The sequence below is a fragment of the Eleutherodactylus coqui genome, chromosome 1, assembly GCF_035609145.1.
Source record: "Eleutherodactylus coqui strain aEleCoq1 chromosome 1, aEleCoq1.hap1, whole genome shotgun sequence".
Taxonomy (NCBI): domain Eukaryota; kingdom Metazoa; phylum Chordata; class Amphibia; order Anura; family Eleutherodactylidae; genus Eleutherodactylus; species Eleutherodactylus coqui.
In genome coordinates, this window is record NC_089837.1 from 112,063,370 (window position 1) to 112,087,905 (window position 24,536).

At 43.5% G+C, this 24,536-nt stretch overlaps 1 protein-coding gene across 1 annotated transcript in view; it reads left to right on the forward strand.

The window, feature by feature from the left end:
* Nucleotides 1-4,647: 4,647 nt before the first annotated feature.
* The window catches only part of WWTR1 (WW domain containing transcription regulator 1), an 88,346-nt gene continuing 68,457 nt past the window's right edge, over nucleotides 4,648-24,536 (forward strand). The window contains exon 1 of the mRNA XM_066599118.1: nucleotides 4,648-5,447. Within this exon, the coding sequence (XP_066455215.1) occupies nucleotides 5,038-5,447 (410 nt within the window). The 5' untranslated portion in view covers nucleotides 4,648-5,037. The remainder of the gene's footprint in view (nucleotides 5,448-24,536) is intronic.

Genomic DNA, 24,536 nt, shown 5'->3' on the forward strand with positions numbered 1-24,536 from the left:
AAACAGAACGCTGTAATTAAATGTGACGCTTATTGGCCTGTGGTTGGAGGCTGACTTCGTTTACGGAACCCCAGGAAATAATTTGGCGCAAGCCTGCTGTAACACTTAGCTGGCTGCGTATTTATTTGGAGAACTACTACCCCCAGCAGACACAGACCCAGAACACTGAGCACAGTGACAGGCAGGCCAAATAGATTTTTTTTCAAGATTTTTTTCCAAAGGTCCACTGCGTATATTCAATCTATAATATATGTCTTCTGTCCCTGCCTACACAATTCTGTCCCTGGACTGTGTGACGGAACCGCAGTGTTGCACTGTTATTAACTGCAACAGACCGGTGATTTCAGAGCCAGGAAATAATTTGGCGCAAGCCTGCTGTAACACTTAGCTGGCTGCGTATTTATTTGGAGAACTACTACCCCCAGCAGACACAGACCCAGAACACTGAGCAGAGTGACAGGCAGGCCAAATAGTTTTTTTTTCAAATATTTTTTTCAAAAGGACCACTGCGTATATTCAATCTATAATATATGTCTTCTGGCCCTGCCTACACAATTCTATCCCTGTAGTATTACTGCAGGGCGCAATGCTCTGCACGGCCGATATACCAAAAAAAAAAAATGCGCAACACTGCTAAAAGCAGCCTCCACACTACTGCACACTGTTAGATGTGGCCCTAAGAAGGACCGTTGGGGTTCTTGAAGCCTACACTAACTCCTAACACTCTCCCTGCCTAACCGCCACTTCTGTCCCTGTAGTATTACTGCAGGGCGCAATGCTCTGCACGGCCGATATACCAAAAAAAAAAAAATGTGCAACACTGCTAGAAGCAGCCTCCACACTACTGCACACTGTTAGATGTGGCCCTAAGAAGGACCGTTGGGGTTCTTGAAGCCTACACTAACTCCTAACACTCTCCCTATAGCAGCTCCGGCACCAACAGCACTGTCCCTCAGCTATCTCACAACGCATCTGAGGCGAGCCGCGGGAGGGGCCGATTTTTATACTCGGGTGACACCTGATCTCCCCAGCCACTCACTGCAGGGGGGTGGTATAGGGCTTGAACGTCGCAGGGGGAAGTTGTAATGCCTTCCCTGTCTTTCAATTGGCCAGAAAAGCGCGCTAACGTCTCAGAGAGGAAAGTGAAAGTAACTTGAACATCGCGTGGTACTCGTTACGAGTAACGAGCATCTCGAACACGCTAATACTCGAACGAGTATCAAGCTCGGACGAGTACGTTCGCTCATCTCTAGATATGGTATTAGAGACAGCAGACAGACAGTTGGTGATGTTTTGGAGTAAAGGTGCAGAGATGTCACGGGAAGAGGTGTATAGCTGCGTGTCATCAGCATACAGGTGGTATTGGAGGCCAAATCTCCTAATGGTTTGTCCAATAGGGGCTATGTAGATAGAGAAAAGAAGGGGGCCGAGGACTGAGCCCTGAGGGACCCCAACAGCAAGGGGAAGAGGAGGGGAGGTAGAGCCAGTAAAGGAGACACTGAAAGAGCGGTCAGATAGGTAGGAGGAGAACCAGGAGAGAGCAGTGTCCTTTAGGCCAATGGAGCGTAGCATACTGAGGAGGAGTTTGTGGTCAACAGTGTCAAATGCTGCGGAGAGGTCGAGGAGGATCAGTAGGGAGTAATCGCCCCTCGATTTGGCTGTCAGTAGGTCATTGGATACCCTTGTAAGGGCAGTTTCTGTCGAGTGTTGAGATCGGAAGCCAGATTGTAGGGGGTCTAGGAGTGAGTGCTCTGATAGGTAGCTTACAAGGCGGGAGTAAACCAGGCGTTCTAGTAGTTTGGAGATGAAGGGGAGGTTTGAGATGGGTCGGTAATTGGCAGCATCAGTAGCGTCCAGAGTTGGCTTCTTTAGCAGTGGGGATATGATGGCGTGTTTGAAAGAAAAGGGAAAGATGCCAGAGGTCAGAGAGAGGTTGAATATAGTGGTGAGATGGGAGATGACCACTGGGGAGAAGGAACGGAGGAGGTGTGAGGGGAGGGGGTCACTAGCGCAGGTGGTGGGGGGAGCAGAGAAGAGCAATTTGGAGATTTCTTCCTCTGTCGCTGGTCTGAGTACAGACAGTGAGCAGGAGCTAGATGCAGTGCTGACAAGACTAGGGTCAGGGCTAGTCTGGGATTGGGAAGTTATTTCCTGACGGATGTCATCAATTTTCTTTTTGAAGTAAGCAGCCAGCTCTACAGCACTGAGATCTGTCACAGGGGGCTGCGGTTTAGGGCTGAGAAGGGAGTGAAAAGTATTAAAGAGCCGTTTAGGGTTGTGCAATAGTGAGGAGACTAGAGAGGTGAAATAGACTTGTTTGGCGTGGTGGAGGGCGAGGTTGTAGGTTCTGAGCATGAATTTGTAGTGGAGGAAGTCTGCGGACGTTTGCGATTTCCTCCACAGCCGTTCAGCACTTCTAGAGCACCGCTGGATGAAGCGCGTTTGAGGCGTGAGCCAGGGTTGCCGCGTTCTACATCGGATGGCTCGGGTCCTGGGGGGCGTTGCTTCATCCAGGGCATGTTTGAGAGCGGTGTTGTAGTGAGCAGCAGCCAGGTTGGGGCAGGCGAGGAGATAGGGGACAAAGAGGACTGTAGGGATTCAGCAAAGTCCTGGGTGTGAATGGCCTTAAGGTTCCTGTAGGTACGGTAGTTAGGTGGGTCTGGAGAGATGTTAGGGAGCGTGACTGAGAAAGAGAGGAGATTATGATCCGAGAGCAGGAGAGGGGAGTTAATGAAGTTGGAAGCAGAGCAGAGATGGAAGAAGACCAGATCAAGAGTATTGCCATCCCTGTGAGTGGGAGAGGCTGTGAGTTGAGAGAGACCAAGGGAGGAGCTGAGCGAAAGAAGCTGAGAAGCAGATGGGGAGTTGGGATCGTTAGTGGGGATGTTAAAATCACCTAAGATGAGGGTTGGAATTTCACAGGATAGGAAGTGGGGGAGCCAGGCAGCAAAGTGGTCCAAAAACAGGCGAACAGCACCTGGGGGGCGGTAGATAACTGCTACTCACATGGACAACGGACGGAAAAGCCGTAGCATATGTACTTCAAATGATGGAAAAGTGAGTGAGGGTACAGGGGGTATGACCTGGTAGGTACATTTTGGGGAGAGAAGAGCACCTACTCCTCCGCCACGCCTGTCATCTGGTCTTGGGGTATGGGAGAACTGCAGGCCATTGTAATACAGTGCAGCAGGGAAGGCCATGTTAGACTGCTGTATCCACGTTTCTGTGAGAGGAATTCTCGCAGAAAGACCGCACCGACAAACCACAAGAATTCCGCTGGAAAAACACAGCTTCAAAGTCCACGGCCTTTAGCCGCGGGTTTTGGAGCGGTTTTGCCATCGGCATACCGCTGCGGCTTTCTCTTCCCATAGAGAAACATCGTTTATGCTGCATACCTGATGGACGATGAGCTAATTTATGAGAGTTCAGTGTAAATAGCAGCCCTTCAGCACTGAACTGCCACTATGTTAAGTTAATGGAGAGGGGCGGAGGACAGCAAGGAGAGAAATCTCCTGCAGCCACCCCGCTGTGAAGCAACGATACTCACTCCTGTACAGTAGCACGAGAGCGAGTATGTGCAGGGACGAGTGTCGGGCATCGTTTGCTCAACATATCTCCCGTCTAAATGGGCCTTAAAGCACCCGACAGCCATTCAAGTGATAATTGCTTAGTGAATGGAGGCGGAGAAGGCTTGCGATCGATCCAGCCGCCCTCTTCCATTCACAGTAAACAGGCAGTCGTTCCTAGATAACGATGATTTTATCGTTCATAGATAACGATAAAAGACCAACGATAATTTTCAGGTCTACATGAAAGATCCGATCAGCGATAATCCAACGATTTTTCACTAATTGTTCTTTTGCTGCCAGCGTTTACAGCTAGCAATTATGGTGCAAACCACTCAATGTAATGATTATTTGCACTATAATTGTGCCATGTAAAAGGGCCATTACTATATGGTTGGTCTGTGTGCACATCCTGCCAGCATTTTATTTGTTCACATGCGCCTTTACATATGATTACACCTATTTTCTAACTCATTTTGTTTCCTTGCTGTGTATAGTTAGTTTGTACTCCTATTATATAATATTTACTGATTCATTTACCCTTAAATATATGTATATATACATACGCAAGTTTGTCTGGAGATGACTTTACTCCACCAGCCACTGGCCTCTCTCATTTCCCGGGGTTGGATAACACTAGTGATTAGATGTGTCTTCTTAAACATGTTCTTATTAACTTTCAAAAGACGTTGTGTACTTTTAATGTGTGTGTGTGTGTGCGTGTGTGTGTGTGTGTGTGTGTATATATATATATATATAGTAAAAGCACGAAACATCTTATATATATTAAAAGTACAAGACCTCTTATATATTAAAAGTACAAAACTTCTTTTGGAAGTTTATAAGAAGTTGTTTAGGAAATTACATCTACTCTCTTGTGTTATCCAACCCCAGGAAGAGAGAGGGCAGTGGCTGGTGGAATAGAGAAAGTCATCTCCAGGCAAACTTGTGCACGTTTTCACCCACACTTGTAACCCGAACTGTACGTGGGAGTCCCAGCCTCAGGCTGCTGCCCTGTAAGGTAAAGTCCCGGTCTGGAGGAGGAGGAGGGTGAGCAGGGCTGGGCACAGCTCATGCATTATTCAGGGCAGAGCCGCCTCTCCCTGTCCTGTGAGTTGACATTTTCTTACTTTGTTAGGGGCAGTGTGGAGGCTGAGGATCTGGGAGCAGAGCCACCCACACAGCAGGGCTTGGACACGACTTGGGCTCTCAGAGCTGCTCCTGGTCACAGAGGGGAGAGAACTTTTCAGGAGTGACGTCACAATGCTCCAAAACTTCAGGGGAACGTTCACACTCTAGGACTCCTCAGTGTCTTCTTCTATCTCGGCTCCGCTCGCTTTCTTCTTCTGCTTCTTGAGGCACCTCTTGGAACTGCTGGGGTAAACTTCCTCAGGCCACCTACTGTAATTGGTGGGCAATCCATTAACTTCCTCAGGCTTCTTCTACTCTTGCTGTTTTGGTTTCTGCAAGGATGAACCAGAATCCAGGTCTCCCCCCACCAGGACAGCAAGTGATCCATGTCACCCAGGATCTGGATACGGACTTGGAGAACTTGTTTAACTCTGTCATGAACCCTAAACCCAATTCTTGGAGAAAGAAAATCCTGCCAGAGTCCTTCTTCAAGGAGCCAGATTCAGGATCCCACTCCAGGCAATCTAGCACGGATTCTGGAAGTCACCCCCCAAGGCTTGGTATTCAGCATGTCAGATCCCATTCTTCTCCTGCTTCCCTTCAACTTGGTGCTGGTACCGGTACCGTCCCCAGCCCAGCTCAGCAGCATGCCCACCTCCGCCAGCAGTCCTATGATGTGACAGATGAGCTGCCCTTGCCACCCGGCTGGGAGATGGCATTCACCCACACTGGCCAAAGATATTTCTTGAAGTAAGTGGATTTGAGGGGTTACATTGTTGTGTAAGGTAACATGCATGCTAAAAACCTATGTAGGTAGGAGAGGGAATTGCTTTAACCCCTTTCCACCCACAGGGCTCTGCTAAGGAATGTTGCTATTTCCTTTCCTGCCAGTGGATTATGCAATCCCATAAACCAGGGGTGTCTGTACAGTGGAGTTTTAACTCCTTAGCTGATGGATACAACTGAAAACTGAACAAGTAATCACTATAAATCTGATCATGCATATGATATAATGGAAGGATTATAAATAATGCATTTGTCAGGGTTAGGGTGCATTCACACCGGGAAAGTTTCTCGCTTGAGTTCTGTCTGATTGCAAAGTGGAACACTATGATGCGCATTTCTTGCGGAACATATTGCAATTGCAGGCAAAAATCGCAGGTTAAAAAGTGCGACATCGGTCCAACTAATATCGCATTCACCTGTGTGAATGAAACCTAAGGGCCCTTCCACACAGGTGAAATTTGTCCTTAGCGAAAGCAGTAGAGAATTCCGCCCCAAAATCCACATGGCTCCTTGTGGATTTTGATGTGCAATGAAAATGGCCTAATTCTGCCTGCAAATCCACACCAAAATCCGCCATGACACTTTTGGCGGATTTTGGTGCGGAATTCGCAGCAGTAGATTAAGGTGCAGATTTGCAGTACAGAATGCAAAAACATTCTGCCTGTGTAAAAAGGAACATAATAGTACATTTACACAAACAATTTTTCCATCTGATTTTCTGTCCGTAAATATCGGACAGAAATAAAGTATATTATTTTAAATGATTATACTAATACATGGAATTCTTTAATGGGACGAACAGTCCGAGCAAAAAAAAAAAGAAATCGCAGCATGGCTTATTTTTTTTGCGAAAATCGCCCATTCAAATCTATGGGTGCGTTTAAAAAAAACGGATTTCACTTGTATGATGCAGTTGTAATCCGTAGTAAGCTTAAAAAAATGTGCAGTACTTGTCATGCATTTTTTTAACGTGCGTAAAAATCAGATTTGAAAAAAAAAAAATGCCTATGTGAATATACCCTTACACTAAACAATGCAAAAACCTCCATATAGAGCATGGCATAGTTTGTTACCTATGTGTTTTGCAGCAAAGGGTTAATGTGCCAGACATTGAGACATTGTTCTGGCTGTATTCTGCCAAAACCTTAGCCAAGCCATAGCATTTCCTGTGTCTCACACCAAGAATGTGATGTGTGAATAATAAGTTTTTATTAGTGTTTCTGAGGAGTCTTGAGAGCAGGATGCTGTATGCATCCTCGTAATGTCACAGAATCAAGTACTTTATAAACACATACATTGTTTTTCAACAAGACCCGGACTGTATTATGTCTTTTGAAACATTAGATTTCTTTTTTGAAACATTAGTATTCTATTTTGAAACATTACAGTGTTGTGTTATCTGCTGTGACATTTCCATGTATCCAAAATGTGTCTTTAAAGAATATGCTGCACAAAAATCCAAAAGTTAGTTAAAAAGCAACTTAATAGCACAATTGATAATGTATGCAACAAGTTAATAACATATGTTCTTAGTATTTTTCTCTGGAACGCTGAGGGATTGGAGTGATCATACTTTAGTGTCCATAGTCCATCAAGTATAAGAAGTGGGAGGGGGCAGAGTAGATGTTTATTCGGTCACACTGTGGTATAACAGCCCCTGCCTCCTTTTGAGAATTGTAACTTCTTCCAACAGATTACTGGAAGTGGGAATTACTGTATATCAGCCAGGTCCAAGTCTAGACTTGAGTCTGGATACATACACTGTAACATCATTGCCTTGTGTTGGAGACCAGTGATTACCATGAATGTTCATCATGTCCTCAGTACCAGCCAAGCTGACACTTTTCCAGTGTCATTGTGCTGTCATTATGGTCCCTTTTACACAGCGATGACATTAGCGATCATGTATCGTTCGCTTGGCATACATTGACACTGATCGGGTTCGATCAATCATTGGATCATAACCAGATCTCTAGTCAGCCCTTGTGCCACTGCTTTCTATTCGGGAAATCGTACGATGCCTGTTTATATTAAGCGATGCAGCGGTAGACGAATGATGATTTTAAAGGCCACATGAAAGATCCGATCAGCAATACTCTAACGATCTATCACTAATCATTCGTTCGCTGCAATTTTCGTACAACCCACTCAGTCTAATGATTAATCTCACGATGGTTGCTTCGTGGTAAAGGACCTTTCCGTGCTTTAGTGGTATATTTGACAACTTGCTCATCCTCAAAGCAGATTGTCAGGCAGTATGTACAGCTTATGTTTTTGAAGTAACCGGATTTGATTTCAGAATACTGTGAAGTTTCAGCTGTTCGGTGGTATCTCTCAACAAACACTTGTTTATCACCTTGGGGTTGTAGAACTTCAACCACTACAGCTGTCAAGCTTATTCTTCCTTCTAGATTGTCATGGATGTATCACACCATGATCAGTCTCCGTTTGCAACTATGAAAGCAGTGCACTGGTGCAGCAAAGCATAAGGCTTCACACTGCTGAGAAAATCGTGCGCAAATTGTGTGTTCCGAAACGGAAATATGAATGGCATTTCTTTGAATAGGATCATACACATGAGCGATGTTTTCCTGTTCAGCACCGTGATGTGATGCTATGCAGTAAACACAATCCAGTATGCTATATCCTCCTGCAATGCCTGCCCCATTGAAAGCAATGGGAGAACTCCGCGATCCTCTGCCATGCCGGAAATTCCCTTCATCCCAGTGATTCGAGGCTGTTTTCATATGAAAATGCTTCGCATCACTGGAGCTTTCGGATGGATGGCAAGGGAGATGTCGGGCCATGATTCACAGGAAAATATGGCCCTCGTCCATATGAAACTAGCATAAAGGTGTTGTCCAGTTGTAAACTATTGAATGACCTATGCTCAGGATGGGCCATCAATAGTAGAACGGGAGGGGTCTATTCTCATTGCAGTGGTGAGTCTTGGTATTACAGACAGAGTTCACATTGAAGTGAATGGGAACTTTGCCTGTGATTCCAACCCTGGCCACTACAGTGGGAACAGAGCTCTCTGCTTCCTGCAAGAGCACAAACAGCTCATTAAAGGGGGTATCAGGCAGCAAACTCTTACTGATCTACTATTGATGGCCCATCAATAGTTTACAATTGGACAAGCCTGTTAAGGTACCTTTAAATTGAGGAGATAGTCACTTGTTGAAGTCGTTTAAGTGTACGCACAGCAGTCGTTCATTTGATTTTAAACAAAGCAATGATTGTTCATTAGTTGTTTGCTGAGATATTGTTCATAGAAGGGATCTCCATTCAAATTCATTCGCAAGTTGTTCAAAAAGGATCGACTTTTGACCAACCAGCGACTATTTTTTGGTAAGCTGAAATTAAATGACCAGCAGCTTATTGCACGTGGCTGTTAGTGGTCATGTTTATCCTGAACAACTATAGTTTGAATTCTCTTTTCAGGGATTATTCGGCCAGTAGTCCTCCCATGTAAACAGTTTATTGATGACTTACATAGGACTGACGGTAAAGCTCCAGCTTCATACATGAAGAAACATTGCAGAACCAATGAATTAGCTGCCAGTCGGCTCTGCTACATGACTGCTGGTATGAGACCTGCTCAGCCTACACTGCTGTATGTAAAGGATTTTCTAGTTTGCAGTCTAGCAATGTTCACATGAAAGAGCTGACAAAGTGAAGTTGTAGGGAGGCGAGGGGTCCACAAGTGCAGATACTGCACCAGATCTGTGTTCTCTGCAGCTTTACAGCAGCGAGCACTTCACAGCACAGAAGATTTGTGATGGCTTCCTTAACCTCTGACTCTTCTCACATTCTTTTCTAGCTCACCACCTGCAGCATGGGTACAGTACGTCATGAGCAGCAATACGCTAGATTGCTAGAGGCCTTATACGCCAAATACGCCTGTGTGAACAAATTTAAATCAATGGGTTCTAATTTTGTGTGTTGCCCCCCCCCCCCCCCCCCCCCAAAATAAACAATCAGCATTAAGTAAAAGCCTCTGAGATATTAAAGGGGCATTCCTATCTCAGACTTTTATGGTTTATGCACAGGATGCGGGTCCCACCTTTGGGTCTTGCACCCATATTAAAAACCGAGCTTTTCCGTGGCCTGGCTGTATGTGATGGTCTATGTGAAGTCCCATAGAAGTCAACTGTTTCTATGAGAGTTATGAAAACAGTGTAACGCAGCCCACTTGGCTGTTTCCGTACTCCGGACCACCTTGTACAGAAGAGTATTCTCAGCATGGCCATGCTTGCTTACGATCGAAATTCCTCTCTAACATATGAAGTGTATTTTAATATTATGCTCAGCTATTACCTAGTGTCTGCTAAATCTTATAACCAATATGGCCACAATTGTAGTACAGCTGTCACCCAGATTTTTTAGGCTCCTATGGCTTTATTCAGACATAGTCATAGTTAGACATAGTTGAAAAAAACTCAGAAAAAAATGCATGTTTTTTTTTTGTCGCGATTCGTGTTCTTCTTATAGGTTTTTTTAGATGTCAATTTTGGTCACATGATGTTTTTTGACAATTTTTTTCCTAGAGAGAAAGCTATGGAAAAACACATGAAAAAAACTCCAGATCAAGAGCATGCGGCAATTTTGAAACAATGCCATGGATCTAAAGAACAGACCAATAAATAACAATCACCACTATAAAAATACAATGTTTATAGTGCGTTTCTTAAATCTCTATTGACCAATAGCTAGCATCTGAATGTGATGTTTTTTTTATGCAAAAAAAGCCCAAAATGTCGTGTTTTTTTTGGGGGGGGGGGGGGGAGACTATGTGCCAAATGTGTGATTGTCAGAGTTTTATAGATATTCAGCGGCTTATCCCCAACTAACATGTTCAGGGCTGGAAATTGTTGAATATACCGGTAGACGCCATTACTGGTTATATCTGTTTCAATTAAATCTTGTTAATATTGGCATCCTGGTTGTTACCCAGGTTTTCCAAACTCTATGGAAAAATTACTAATCAGATGAAAATTTTGAATTTCCCTAGAATAGGAGAAAACGCTTTTAGAACCTCAAGTAAGGTTGCTGAATGACATCAACTGATTTTTGGCTGAAGGGTACACGGTCATCTCCAGTCACAGGTTGGGTTGCATAGGAGCTATTTTTTTTCAGTTACTGTCCCTTTAAGCTTTGAAGGCGCCAGTCAGAGGTGTAGTGAATGGAAAATCACATTGACTTCAAAGGGAGTTTCCATGCCATAGCGCCCTGTCCAGCAACAACAAGGCTTAATGAATAATCTGACAAGTATTTCATAAGAGACAGTGAAAGGCAAGTGTTCCAGCCTACATCCCGAGAGCTTAGGCTACATTCTGAATAGAGACAACCAGAAAGTTTTTGATGTCTAGTCTGGGGGTAAAAAACAATATTAGCATGTGTTTAATAGCTAATTCTACCTAAAAAGAAATATAGTCAAATTCCTTAGGGCTTATTTACGTAGGCATATGCGAGTTGCAGCTGAAACACTTGGGTACAAATGGCATCGGACAACACATGGAAGCATGTCTACATGCCAGCCGGGCATTTGACATTGAATGTCCTCTCCTCGACTGGGATACAAACATAAATATGATATGCTGTGAGTTTTTTGCATGGTGCATATAAAAAAATTACAGTCCCCAAAAAGCTTTGAAAACTTACCCAAAATGATGGAAAGGCATAAAAAAGTCATACTCACCTCACCTGATTCCCTGCTGCTCCCATTTCATGCTCAGTCCTCAGTCCAAGACAAGTTTCCAAAAACTTTTGGTCCTGAATAAGCCCTTTAAAGGGGTTTTTCCCATGACTTAAAATTGGGTTACAGCCACTCTGTCCCTCTTGGTTGCTGCTGACCAGGACATGTGACTACTGCTGCAGCCAGTCACAGGCCACAGTGGCGACCTTCTATAGCCAGTGATTGGCTGCAGTAATCACATGACCAGGGCAACAGCAATCAGGAAGGACAGAGTGGTTGTGAAGCAATTTAAAGCAATTGGAAAAAAATGCTTTAAGAAAAAAATCAATTGTAATTTATAAATCCTAATCCGCACTCTCTTGCATAAGCAGCCATATATGTTTGCCAAAACCTCTCCCATTTGAATCTTGTTAGGAGATGTTATAGAGCAGCGTAGTAAGATGTTATGTTGTATTCTTACTTGCTGAGGATGGTTTCACACATAATATTTTTTGGAAAAATAGTATTTGTGACGTTTTTTCTTGACTTTTTTTGAGCCAAAGCCAGAAGTGCAATTTATGGGAAATATAAAGGCAAGACTTTTACTTCTCCTTCATGCTGGATTCACTTTTGGCTTTGACTCAGAAACCTGCGCCAAAAACAGAAGTGACGTTTTAACAAAAAATGCTGTGAATCCACCCATAAGTTCTGGTTTTTGAAGTTATTCTTTAGTGTTGTGTGCAGAGAGCCTTTATGGTGGTGGGCAGAGTCCTTTTGGTTTAGGTTCCTATTACAAAGCCATAGTCTTTCCATGTTTGGTATCATTAGGATGCCTCCAAGATATGGTGTATTCTGCCCAAGAGGCAATGTTTCATAGATCAACCACTATTTAGGCATGATATTAATTATGGACTTCTAACTTTCCTTGAACATGCACAATCTGAATCGGGAGATATATGGGAAATAACAAATATTTCTGGTGATCATATTTCTGATGATCATATTGGAAAGAAACGTTTATATATACTGTCTGTCCCCGAAAATAAGACTCTGTCTTATATTAATTTTTGCCCCCAAAGAGGCACTAGGTCTTATTTTCAGGTGATGTCTTATTATACTTATCTAGCAGGCTCAGTTCAGGTCCCTCACGCTGCTCTCCGGAGCTCCGATGCATCAGCATTGATTGGCCAATTCCCGCCTCAACAACACGATGGCTGTGATTGGTTCTTTGACCGCTGCTCAGCCAATCATTACAACGCTTAATGAATATTTCCACTGGTATCTCCAGGGGTGCCGAGGAAGTTCTGATCTGGCTTGTTATTGAGAATTCGTAATGATGAAGAATCAGTAGTTAGGATGGAGGAGACGTGCTGTGCCTATTGGTAAATCTGAGACCACATGGATAGATGATCAGAATAGCTATACAGATCAAATGTCATCAACTTGTGCCACTCTCCTAACATAAAGATGTATCTTGTATCCTTCGAAACACTTTAGTAACTGTCTAATAATTTGCAGTAAGTGCTGATCCGTGGCACCTGGGTGGTAAGGATAGGTGATATAGGGTCAATGCCCTATGAGCAGATTGTTAATTCTGATATCGCTTGTTCAGATTTTAGAAGCAAATAAATTGTTCATCCCACGTATCTTCCGTAGGTATGAACCAGTTATGAAATAAAACTGGGCATATTTTTACAGCTGGGCTATATTTTCGTTATTAAATGTTTTTCTAACACATGGTGCTGGCTTTCTCCATGGGAATCTGTATCTAAGGCCTAATGCCCACGGCCGTGACAGACTCCGCCAGCAGAATACCGCAGCAGAGTCTGTCACGTCGCCCCCCCCCCCCCAAAGACCCCATACTCACCTCCCGGATCTGCTGCGCAAGTCCCGCATGACGCGCCAGCGCGCATGCGCAGTACAGCGCATGATGGGCTGGCAGTGTCATTTGACACGGAAGTATAGCGTGACGGCCGGCTTCCATTGACTACAATGGAATTCGGCCGCACATATTCCCGCGCAAATAGGACATGCCACGGGTTATTTCACGCTGCGGAATTCCGCAGCATGAACATTGAGCTATTAGGTTCAATAGAAAATCCGGCCGTGGGCATTAGCCCTAAGGGTGGTTTTATGCAGGGCCGACTGTTGGTCATCCCAAAAGTTATCACTTCTTTGCTTTCAAACAGGAGCAATAATCACTGACTGAATGAATGTGGAGTAACCAGAGATCTCTTCTGGCCACCCACTTCCTTTCAGGGTGAACAGGCAGTCTTTCATAGATGAATGATGACCTGTTCACACAGGCTGATTGTCAGCAGGTATTTTATACCTACATAAAATGAACAATAAGCGAACAAATCATTGTTCACAGTTCCATCGTTAGTTGTGTTTACGCTGAACTATTGTCGTTTAGTTTTGGGCGCTCCAACGATTAACTGAATGATGAGCATTCCATGTCAATGGGCCCAAAGGGTGCCTGTCCACTGCTATGAAAAGCGCCAGCACACTGTCCACGAGTGGAGAATCATTGCGATTCTCCTCTCGCAGCGGTCATTTCGCAGCATGCTGCGAATTGCCCTGATTCTCCGCGGTCAGCCTATCTATCAGATAGGGCTAATGGGCGGAGATTCAGCGGCGACTCCTGCTCCCGGGTGGCGGCTCCCGTGGCAGAGCTTCGCCGTGGAATACCGCAACGCCCGTGGACAGGGGGCCTGTGGAAGGTTTGTTGCTATAGACTATTTTTTTAGCATGGATTTACAGAATAGGGTGGGTTGAGATGTAACATTTTCATTAAATCTGCTTGACACACAAAAACGGCATGAGTCAGGAGGGGAACTATTTCTCCATGTGGAAAGCGCCAATTAAATATTAGGAGATGTATAATCCATGCGATGCTCCTCTGGGAAATTTGGTATGCAAATAGGAGAAAGTACCATGCCTCTGCAGCACCACCTATGGGAAGGTGACTTTCCTACAAGTCAATGTCTGACTTTCTAACAGGCCTTATAACATAACTGGGAATATAAACCAAACCAGATACTCTGGCAGTGCCAACAGTAAGAGAGATGAACAGATCCTGCTGCCCTTTGTTGCCAATTCACAATGTATTGCCTGAGGTGAACTACTTTTAAGAACACATGAACGTTTTGGGGAGGAATGCGTCCCTAGAAGTCATATTAACAACATCACAAACAACACAAGTGATAAATTAAATCGTAACTGAGCCATCAACACACTTTTTAAGATATTAATGGTAGACATGAATATAAGAAACGTTTTACTATAAAATCTTATTCTCTACTTATCAAGCTATTTTCAACCTTCCCAGTCCCTCCTAAACTGTTAACTGATGAATCAAAGATGGACTAATAGCTCACTGAAGGATCAGATTACATGCTGCCTATAGAATTCTATGGAGAGAAAAACTGGAAAAGTGATGATCCAAGTGAGAGAGAAGCAAAGAGATATGCAGAGAATTGTTGCTGTAGTAAGCATTTTACTGTCCCAGCTGCCGGATTCACAGCAACACTGCTCATTACTGTTATAATGTCCTCCATGCTGCTGCTTTTCTGTATATGATAGATAGAGATAGGGGAGCAGGATCTCCTCTTTTCTATGTATGTAATGTATGGAGACAAGCTTACTGACAATTAGATATAGATCCTGCAGAGGGAGTAAAAAAATGCTAAAATGCAAGATACAAGTCATTTAACAATACGAAATAGTGTTATTCCTCATGTACACACAGATGGCAATTTATTCTAAAAATGCACTTTAAGGGCTCAGTCACACAAGTGTAAATACGCAGCGTATTACACATGTAATATGCTGTGAATAAAGCCCACTGATTTTGATGGGTTCATTCACAACTGCATATTTTTCATTTGACTTTCGGTTGCATAACAAAATGCAGCATGTTCACTCTGGGAGTGTATTACACACTGTAATAGCCCATGTGTTAATATGCAGCAAACCTTAAGCACTTACACACAAAATCAATGTTTTTTGGGCTTTTTGTTTTTCCACGTGTGTGAATCCTCTGTGTAATCAGTGCTGAAATACTCATATGCCATGTGAATCTATCCTAAAGTGGTTTTCCAGGACTTAAAAAAAATGTCAGTAGTTCAGAAATGTATAAAATAAGAAAAACACATAATCACCTGCTCTAGCGGTCCCTCGTCCAGTGCTGGAGCCCCAGTGCCTGAGAGCCCAGAAGAAGCCGGTGGATTGTCATGTGCCATACACTGCACATGACCACTCAGCCAATCACATGCTTCAGTGGCCACGGAAGAATCACCGTTAAATCCTGTGTTTGGCTGAGCAGTTATGTGCACAATGAATGGCACATGAATACCTGCCAACTTGTTCCAGGTTCCAAGCTGCAGGCACTTGGGCGCCAGCACTGGATAGGTTGCCGCTGGACCAGGTGAGTATGTGTCTTTTTATTTTATGCATCTCTGAGCCACCAAAAAATGTTTTAAGTCCCAGAAAGCCCCTTTAAGGAAAATAATATTGTTCCTACATGTAGGAGTTATCTGCCCTCTATATCAGATCTATATCAGATCCAGAGGTGTAACTTGAAGCTCCCGGGCCCCAATGTAAAACCTGGAACGGGGCCCCCAACTATAATGCTTTATTCATAGTACTGGGCTCCCTATATGGAGAAGAGAGGCCTTGGGTGCAACCGCATCCCCTGCATCCTCTATAGTTCCCCCCCTGATCAGATCATTAAAGGGTTTGCTTATTTTCACACAACCTCTTAAGAAATGCTCATATTAATAGACATGAGATTTTGTTTTGACAAATCCTGATGATGACGGCCTCTTTTCTGGGAAAGAAAGTTCAGACTGGTTGGACTTTAACTTACCTGCACCTCCATTCCTTTTTTGGATAAGTTGTGTAGGACAGATGCTTATCCCACTGTCCCAACTATACATGCATACTTGGCTGACCCAAGTTTATATGTTTATGCAGGGTCATACAAGATAGCTGGTCAACCAAACATTATCGCTAGCTTGTAGTTAGTATTGGGTTATACTATGGGATATATGCTTCCTACTTAACTGCAAAAAAGAGCTGGCTCTAAAATCCCCCATTCCAAACCAGTCCGACTAAATAGACTCAGTAGTTATAATCAATGGGGCCCTTGAACGTGTTGTTCTCAATTAAAACCCAAAAACCAAGTGTCAGGAATCATTTTCTAGAGCACAATGTCCAAGTCGGAACAGGAGAAGTCATATGTCATTGAAGACAATGTAGAAACCTTCCTTTTCTACAGAAGTGGGGTACTAAATTAAAGCTATAATATGATTATAGTCAATAAGATGGATTATTGTACATTGATCTCCATTTTAGTATAGTCTGCATTTCGAAGGGCTCCATATCACTGAACCGAATTGCAGGGTGGGGAAAACCAAATGCCCCAGACTGATCTTTCTATAATTACACTAAAACTAACATTAGAGGTCATGAAACAACTGCAATACACAGTTGCTGCAGCTTCTCTGATTCGCAGTTTTATGTTTGAAGTGGAGATCACAGGAATGCAATGAAGCCGCTTATCACATAGCAGATGCTGTCTCTCCAAGCAACCGGAGAGACAAATAGGGGCAGTGCTCCATCCTCATTTTTATGAGCGATTTCTCAGCTGTAGCTGCCATGCAGTTCATACACAGAATGATTTTACAGCTCCAACCCCAATAAGGCATGTAAGAAGGTCATATAAAATCTGTATAGAATCTACTAGGACATACTGTCTACATAGACTACATCAAGTCTTTCTAGCACGGTCAGACAGCTTCCGATTGATCAGCAGATACTCAATTCACTCATTGATCTAGCACATCATACCTGGTCGTGCGGTGCTTTGGACTGCTGTCATGTATTTCTTTTGTCATTGGTTGATCAGGACATTGGTTTTCTGTCATTGGTGGATCAGGACATTAGTCTTCTATTATTGGTTAATCAGGACATTGGTCTTTTGTCATTGGTTGATCAGGACATTAGCCTCCTGTCATTGGTTGATCAGGACATTGGTCTTTTGTCATTGGTTGATCAGGACATTAGTCATCTATCATTGGTTGATCAGGACATTGGTCTTTTGTCATTGGTTGATCAGGACATTAGTCTTCTATCATTGGTTGATCAGGACATTGGTATTTTGTCATTGGTTGATCAGAACATTAGTCTTCTGTCATTGGTTGATCAGGACATTGGTCTTCTACAATTGGTTGATCAGGACATTGGTCTTCTGTCATTGGTTGATCATTTAGTTCATTCGAAGTAAAAATGCAGCTCTGTCTGAATTGGAAGATTCACACTTGTGAGTAGGAATTGCGGATTCTGCAAGCGGAAGAAAGATCGCAGCATGCTCTATTTTGTCGTGGATTCCGCTGGTATGAGCTATATTGATCTCTATGCATGTGTTCAATCCACAGTGCATATACAATTAACATTGTGTATGGACGCAGATTGGTACGCACGTTGCTAGGAGAGCAGATACGAATGGAATAAAGAAAACAGAAATTTGTGGGCAGACGATGCAGGACAGAGTCTGGGGAACAACAACCCATCTAGACTGCAGTCTGCAACCTCCGCTTGTTCTTCTGGGCTCTTCCTACACAAGAATATATGTGTTTTTTTTTCTCTTTTAAGAGGTTTATACTACTTCCAAACTAAGTCGTATAACCCAGCCAAGCCTGGAGAGCAGTATCCCCTTCTGAAGGCTCTCAGAACATCTTTCACCACAGCAGCACAAGGGAATGTCACCTGAGCGATAGAAGGGTGTTTCGATGGGGTTGGGCAACTTTCTGATGTCATTCTCTGCTTGCGATCTTTCTCCTGTGTGGATAATGCGCTGTTTATACGCATACATCCATGGGGAAAACCGCACACATACGGGACCGTACTCAGATCTTCTGCTGCGGATATCCGCACGTGGAATCAGACCCACTCGGCCTTAGAGAGGCATGGCTGCTATCTTCCAAACACAGTACCACACTTCCATTGAGCTGTGTGCGGTATTGCAGCTCAGTTTCATTGCAGTAAATGGGAGCTAAGCTGCAATACCACATACAACCCACAAATCCGGGTGAGGTTGTGCTTGGAAGAAAGCAGCCATGTCTTTTAACCCTGGACAACCTCTTTAAAGGGGTTGTGCTATATTTTACACTTACCATCCCTCCACAGGACAGGAAATAAGTGATTGGTGGAGGTCTGACCACTGGGACTCCCCATCGACCATGAGAACAGGGGTCTAGTGTCCCCCTGTGTGAATGAAGCAAGTCGCGACTGAGCATGTACGCAGATACTCCATTCGTCTCTATAGGGGTGATGGAGTCAGCTGAGTGCTGCTAACTTGTCATAGCTTTGGTTATACGTTTGGTTTAAAAAGTAGGAGTGGAACTTTTTTGTGTCTACCACTTGTGCTAAAGTCTTTTATAGATTTCAGTGAACCGATGGCCCCTAATCACATGATCACCATACGAGGCAAAGTGGTGATAAATCTTATTAATTCATGTACAGTATTCAGGCATACATAACCTACCTAATCAACATTATCCCTTTTCAGTGCTACAGATTTATGTATTTAAAGGTTAGGTAGCGTTTTCTCTTGGTGGAGAAGGGGTTACAGAACAATAATAAACTTGTACACGAAGTGCTGAAAAAGTTGGAATTTAAAGCTCATGACTGGAGGACATAGCCTGTCGTGTACATAGAGCTCTCATTGTTCTTCCTATTTGTCTCTTGCTTAAATTTTAATAATTATTGAGTTGCTGGTGATTATTAACTGAGATTATATTTAACATTGAGAAAAGAGCTACATTCCAAGGCTATAGAGGACAACACGATGCTGGCATCCGTTATCAGAAGTTGGCAGGACATTTACAGGTAGTTTGGGAAAGTTGTTTGCTTGGTGTACAGAACATCTAGTTTTCTTTAGAGGAAGAAATAATTCTGTCTTATTTAGTAATGTCTCAAGATTGTCTCTAGAAACACAGGTAGGTATTGGTACTGAGGTGTTGTAACCTGTGCCTGGTTTCTCCTACCCTTGTTTATTGAATGGATTGGCCAGTAGTAAACTACTAATGGCCTATCCTAAAGTTAGTAGATTGGCGGGGGTCACCAGGGACCACACAATCAGCTGTTTGTTGAGCTGGTGCACTGAGCTAAGTTCTGCAGGTAGCAAACAGCTCTGTTCCCACTGCAGTGGTCAGGCTTGGTATTGCAGGTCATTCATTTCAATGGCAACTTTGCTTGTAATACCAAGCCTGACCACTGCAGTGGGAACACAGCTATCTGCTTGCTGTAGATATCAGCTCAGTGCATGAGCGCTTTGATCCAGAAAACAGCTGATTGGTGGGGATCACTGACAATGGATCCTTGCCAATTTACTATTGAGGACCTTTCCTGAAAATTGAATATCAGTATTTTACAATTGGACAACTCCTTTTAGCTGTTAAGTCACCTCATATCACACTTGGGGAAGAGAGATATACACAATTTCAGCTACAACCTGATGACACATGGGCTGCCTTTCCATTATGCACAAGAAAGACCAGCAAAAAAGGAGGATACAATAGGCGCTATTATACCCTCCTTTTTTGCTAGTCTTTCTTGTACACCTAAGGCCGTGGGTGCAGGGTATGCAGGTAATAGGCGCAGAGGTGTAACTTGTGGTTCATGAGCCACAATGCAGAATATGTAATTGTCTGCCACCTACCATCTTCTACAAGAATATACACTCTAGTACAAATGTGAATAACACAAAACATATATGAGGAAACAAATGGGGAAAACAAAGAAACTGACCCTGATCTTGTGTATACAGAAAGAACCTATCTAACAGCGGGGTGATCACCCTGATGAGGTCAGCCCCATGTCGGGAACCTGGGTGACCCTGGTTCTTCTTAGATGACAACAGAGAGTGTGGCAACAGTTAGAGTTTAAGCAAATATAAGAACTACAATTATCCAGTAGATAAGATATAACAAACACCCCAGATATAATAAAAAATGAACAACAGACTTAAGGCTCTTTTACATGGAACGATTATTGTTAAAAAAAATCGTGTAAATGAACAGCAATCGTTCATTGTAAACACAGCCAACGATCGAACGATAATTCGTTCGCTAATTGTGCATTTCAAGCAAGGATGAAAATCATTGTTGGCTCATTCACTAAGCGTTCAGATTAAATACAGATCGTTTAGTCGTTCTCATTCACTTAAACAGTGAATGTGAATGATTTAGCAAGTGAACGATTTATCCTCCTCTATAAACAGGCTGCACCAACGAACGGCATAATTTGCTCATTTGAACGATAAATCGTTCCATCTAAAAGGGCTCTCAGCTTCAACTTAAGACCCAGGTCACGTAGGGAATTACAAACCAGATCAGATACGCCTTGAGACTGAGAGTCTACAACCGGATCAGACCAGACCAAGTGAATAACCAGCAGCCTCTGTGGGGAGGAGCTGGAAAAATTGTGCACAAAGTAATGCGATTGGTTATTTGGGTTGTCCCACCTCTCAGCCAATCAATGTGTCCAGGAAGACATGTATCACATTCTACATCCAATGCTGAAATAACAGTAAGTATGCGCTGTCATTAGGATTCCATGAGCTGGGGCTGACATACCAGTCATTCTAGTCCCAATCCTTGGTTGGCGCACTGTGACACTGCGCCACTGAATAGGACCACTACCCAACAGCCCTCTGAAGGGCTATAACTGCCGGATAGGCATTTAAAGCGTACCCCCTCCGTAAATACAGTCTATGTCTCTAGAGGGTGTTTGGATCGGGCTCATAGTGTAATTTAATAGGCAGCACTTTGGGGTAATTTGCTTGAGCAGGGGGTATTTGGTTTAGGAATGTTTCGAAGAGAAACGCTGATGTAGATAATCTTTGAGTTAAGTATGTGGACCTATATAAACGTGGAGCATATTTTATAGAATACCTCTCGGTCTTGTGTTTAGGGAGTGTTTTATAGAAGTATTCGGAAACAACTGCAATGTCTGGTCTTGGTGTTGCCTGAAGGAACATGCAGCCATTTTGCAGAGCATGTATATCTTGTTCTCCGGGGCTGGGGTTCTATTTTGGTCACGACTGTAAACTTGCTGTATAAAGAGGGGCCATGACCGCTCTCTGTTAACATGCTGTAACTTGACTCTCGCTGCTGAACTTAAAGTCACGGATTGGGTTTACTGATGCTGCCTAGAAATGCCTGCTTTAACAAAGTGAGCTTTGTGTTGTAAAAACAAGTTTTGGAGAGCACAGAGGCTGCTTTTTTAGGATATAACACACAAAGCTGAGATTTTATTATTTTTTTTTCTTTGTCGTTCGGTTTCTTTCACATACAAAGTTCTCAGATATCGATGTGGTACAACCTGCATGCTTACCTTTTAACTCTCACTGTCACTTTGGCTCCTCCTCTTCTGTTGTGGGGCCGCACTAACAAAGGTCTGCAAGTTCAATAAAATATGAACATTTCCAATGACTAATGGAAGGTAATGGTATGGATTGGGCACTAGATTCTATTGTATGTAGTTTTTATTTTACAGTCTATATATAACAGCAGTGTATTTTTCAGCGCCGCAGATAATATAGTCACTGACGTAATTCTCTTGCCTGAATCGCACACTATACTGTTTTATTCTAGTTTTATTTCTAAGCACAAGCCCTGAGCATCAGTAGACAGAGCCCCTATGGGTCTCTATTATGGATCCATAAGCACTCTCTGTATTACCATATGGTGTCTCCAATAAAAGCAATGTCTGCATAGTGTGGCATGCAATGGATACAGAGGTATTTTTCGACTCATGTAAATCCATGGGCTTGGAATACGGAACCACATGATACAAAATATAGACACATGCAATAGCCTACAGCTCACTGGCTCATTTCGGCTACCTTGCACATTTAGGGTACTTCTACATGGGCCAAATATTGTTCGAAAAATCGCTCAAACAAGCGATTTTAGCCTATAGTTGCCCATGTAAAAGTGTGACTCAACAGGGTACTGAGTGAGAAATCACTCATTAGCCACTTTGCTTCAGCTCACTGAAACAAAGTGAGTGGACAGGCAGCTGTTCATCTATGAAGGACTGCCTGTTCACAGTGAATGGAGGTAGGTGGCCAGAAGAGATCTCCAGCACGCTCCACCCCCATACACTGAATGACTATCACTCCTGTGTGAAAGCATTAGAGCAATAGTCTTTCGGATTTCTTATGGGTGCTTAAAGGGAAGGTGTCATCAGAAAGTGATCTATTATATAAATCACATTTCTTGTGTTAAACACATTTTTTAAGAATTTTCTGTCACAATCTGTATTTTTTTTAAAATCCTAATTTTTCACACTGACCTCAGAACCTAATAATAGTCTGTCACTTCTTGATCTTTAGAAAAGACTTTGCAGCAGTCATCTTACTAACATGACAGGTAGGATTACACTGAGAGGTAAAACCTATATGTAGGTAACACAGGATCCACCATTCACAATAGGTATAAGCTGTGACTATCTACTCCCTCTCCCTGCACAATGATCCCCTCACAAGTCACATAACATGTCTAGAGCAGTCTCCCATACAAGTCAATGAGTCAGCTCCTGTCCATTATGTGAATGGCCCACGAGGCTGCTGTAAAGCATCTCTCTAAATGTTGTTATGCTGTTAAATATGGCTTAGGAAAGATGGCTGTCCCCACAGTCATATATAGACAAAAGGATAAAAAAAATCTACAATTAGAAAATAACAGATTAAAAAAATTGACTATATTCCGCTATATTAATTAATAGAAAAAAAGGGTTATATAGTCCCTTTAAGCACCCGGCAGTCATCCCATGTAAAAGCACACTTAGAGTGCCAATACACATTGGATATAAGTTGGTCAAACCCACGTATTTCATCTATTGTGTAATGCAACCTCCTGAGTCTCCTGTATTGACAATGTCAGGGCGATAAGGATTGGACAGTTGGATTTCAGCTGCCCAATCCTTTTTTTTGTGCGGAGATAAGATGCTGCCAGAGGTATCATTCTGTGCACATACATGCTCAGCTGAATGTGCATATGTGTCAAGATAGCCCATAATTGTGTAATGTGTATTAAAAGCCTTAATGTATATTGGGCAAGCAGGCACGTTTATTGCCACAGGGAGAAAAAGGTAATTGGCAGATTTACCAACCTCAGACAAAGCACACACCTGATAAAATTATAATATAGTGCCAGTAGAATAATAGCATTTATCTTCCTTCTTATGGCCGCCTGCAGACGAGCGGGTCGGATCCGGCAGCGAGAAATCTCGCTGCGCGATCCGACCCCAGAGCCTGCAGGGACGACCGCGTACTCACCCGCGCCTGGCGGCCCCGGCTCTTTGATGTGCCGGCTGCCGCGCAGCCGGCGCATGCGCAGACCGGAGCCGGCGGCCAGGTGAGTGCGTGCCCCGCAGAAAATTAGAACATGCCGCGGTTTGTTTGCCGCGCGAGATTTCGCGCGGCCAAACCGCGGCCGTCTGCATAGGAGTGCGTATTGTAATGCACTCCTATGCAGACTTTCAGCGGCGGAAATCCCGCGGCGGGATTTCCGCTCGTCTGCAGGCGGCCTATCACTGGAAAAAAACAGCACAGTGACAAAAGTACCGCAGTTCTCTCTAAACCTAGCGAAGCGTTTGTAGAACTGCATTTACCTCCGGGTTCTGTAAAAATCCCAAACACATCTATTTTCCTCTCTTAGGGTGGCTTGTTCCGAAATATGTTGTCCAAGTGAGCCAAGAATAGGCTCTCAGAGGCTACTTGTGTGTAGTGACCTCTTCTTTGCCTTGTGTAGAGCTTGTTGACCATTAGACAAGCCTCTATGACACAATCGGAAGACATTTTGCCCAGTTAACAGAATTTGACTCTGTTAACTTTGGATGTTCTGACTAAACCGTTCGGAGGTGTTGAAACCAGTGAATTCATGAGGACACATACACAAGGCGACTTGACGCATTCGACAGACCACCATTAGAGAGGATCGTCTGATCGTCCGACAAGCACGACAGACTGTTTCATTGTCTGCCATCCAGAGACAGATGGAAGAGCACACTGTCCCCACTGCTGGTGTACTGGTTAGGGGTCACCGTTTATGACAGTTGGTAACTCCTAGTAGTGGTATGAGGGACAATGACAGTTCAGCAATATGTTCAAGACATCCTGTAGCCACATGTGTTCCTCTCATGGCGGCTTCCAAGAGACATTTTCCAGCAGGATAATGCTTAGCCGTACACAGCAGGGGTATCACAGGAATGCCTCCCCAACATTGTCACATTTCCATGGCTGCCCAGTCACCAGATTTATTGCCAATAGAACATGTATAGAATCATCTGGGACACCAACTTCG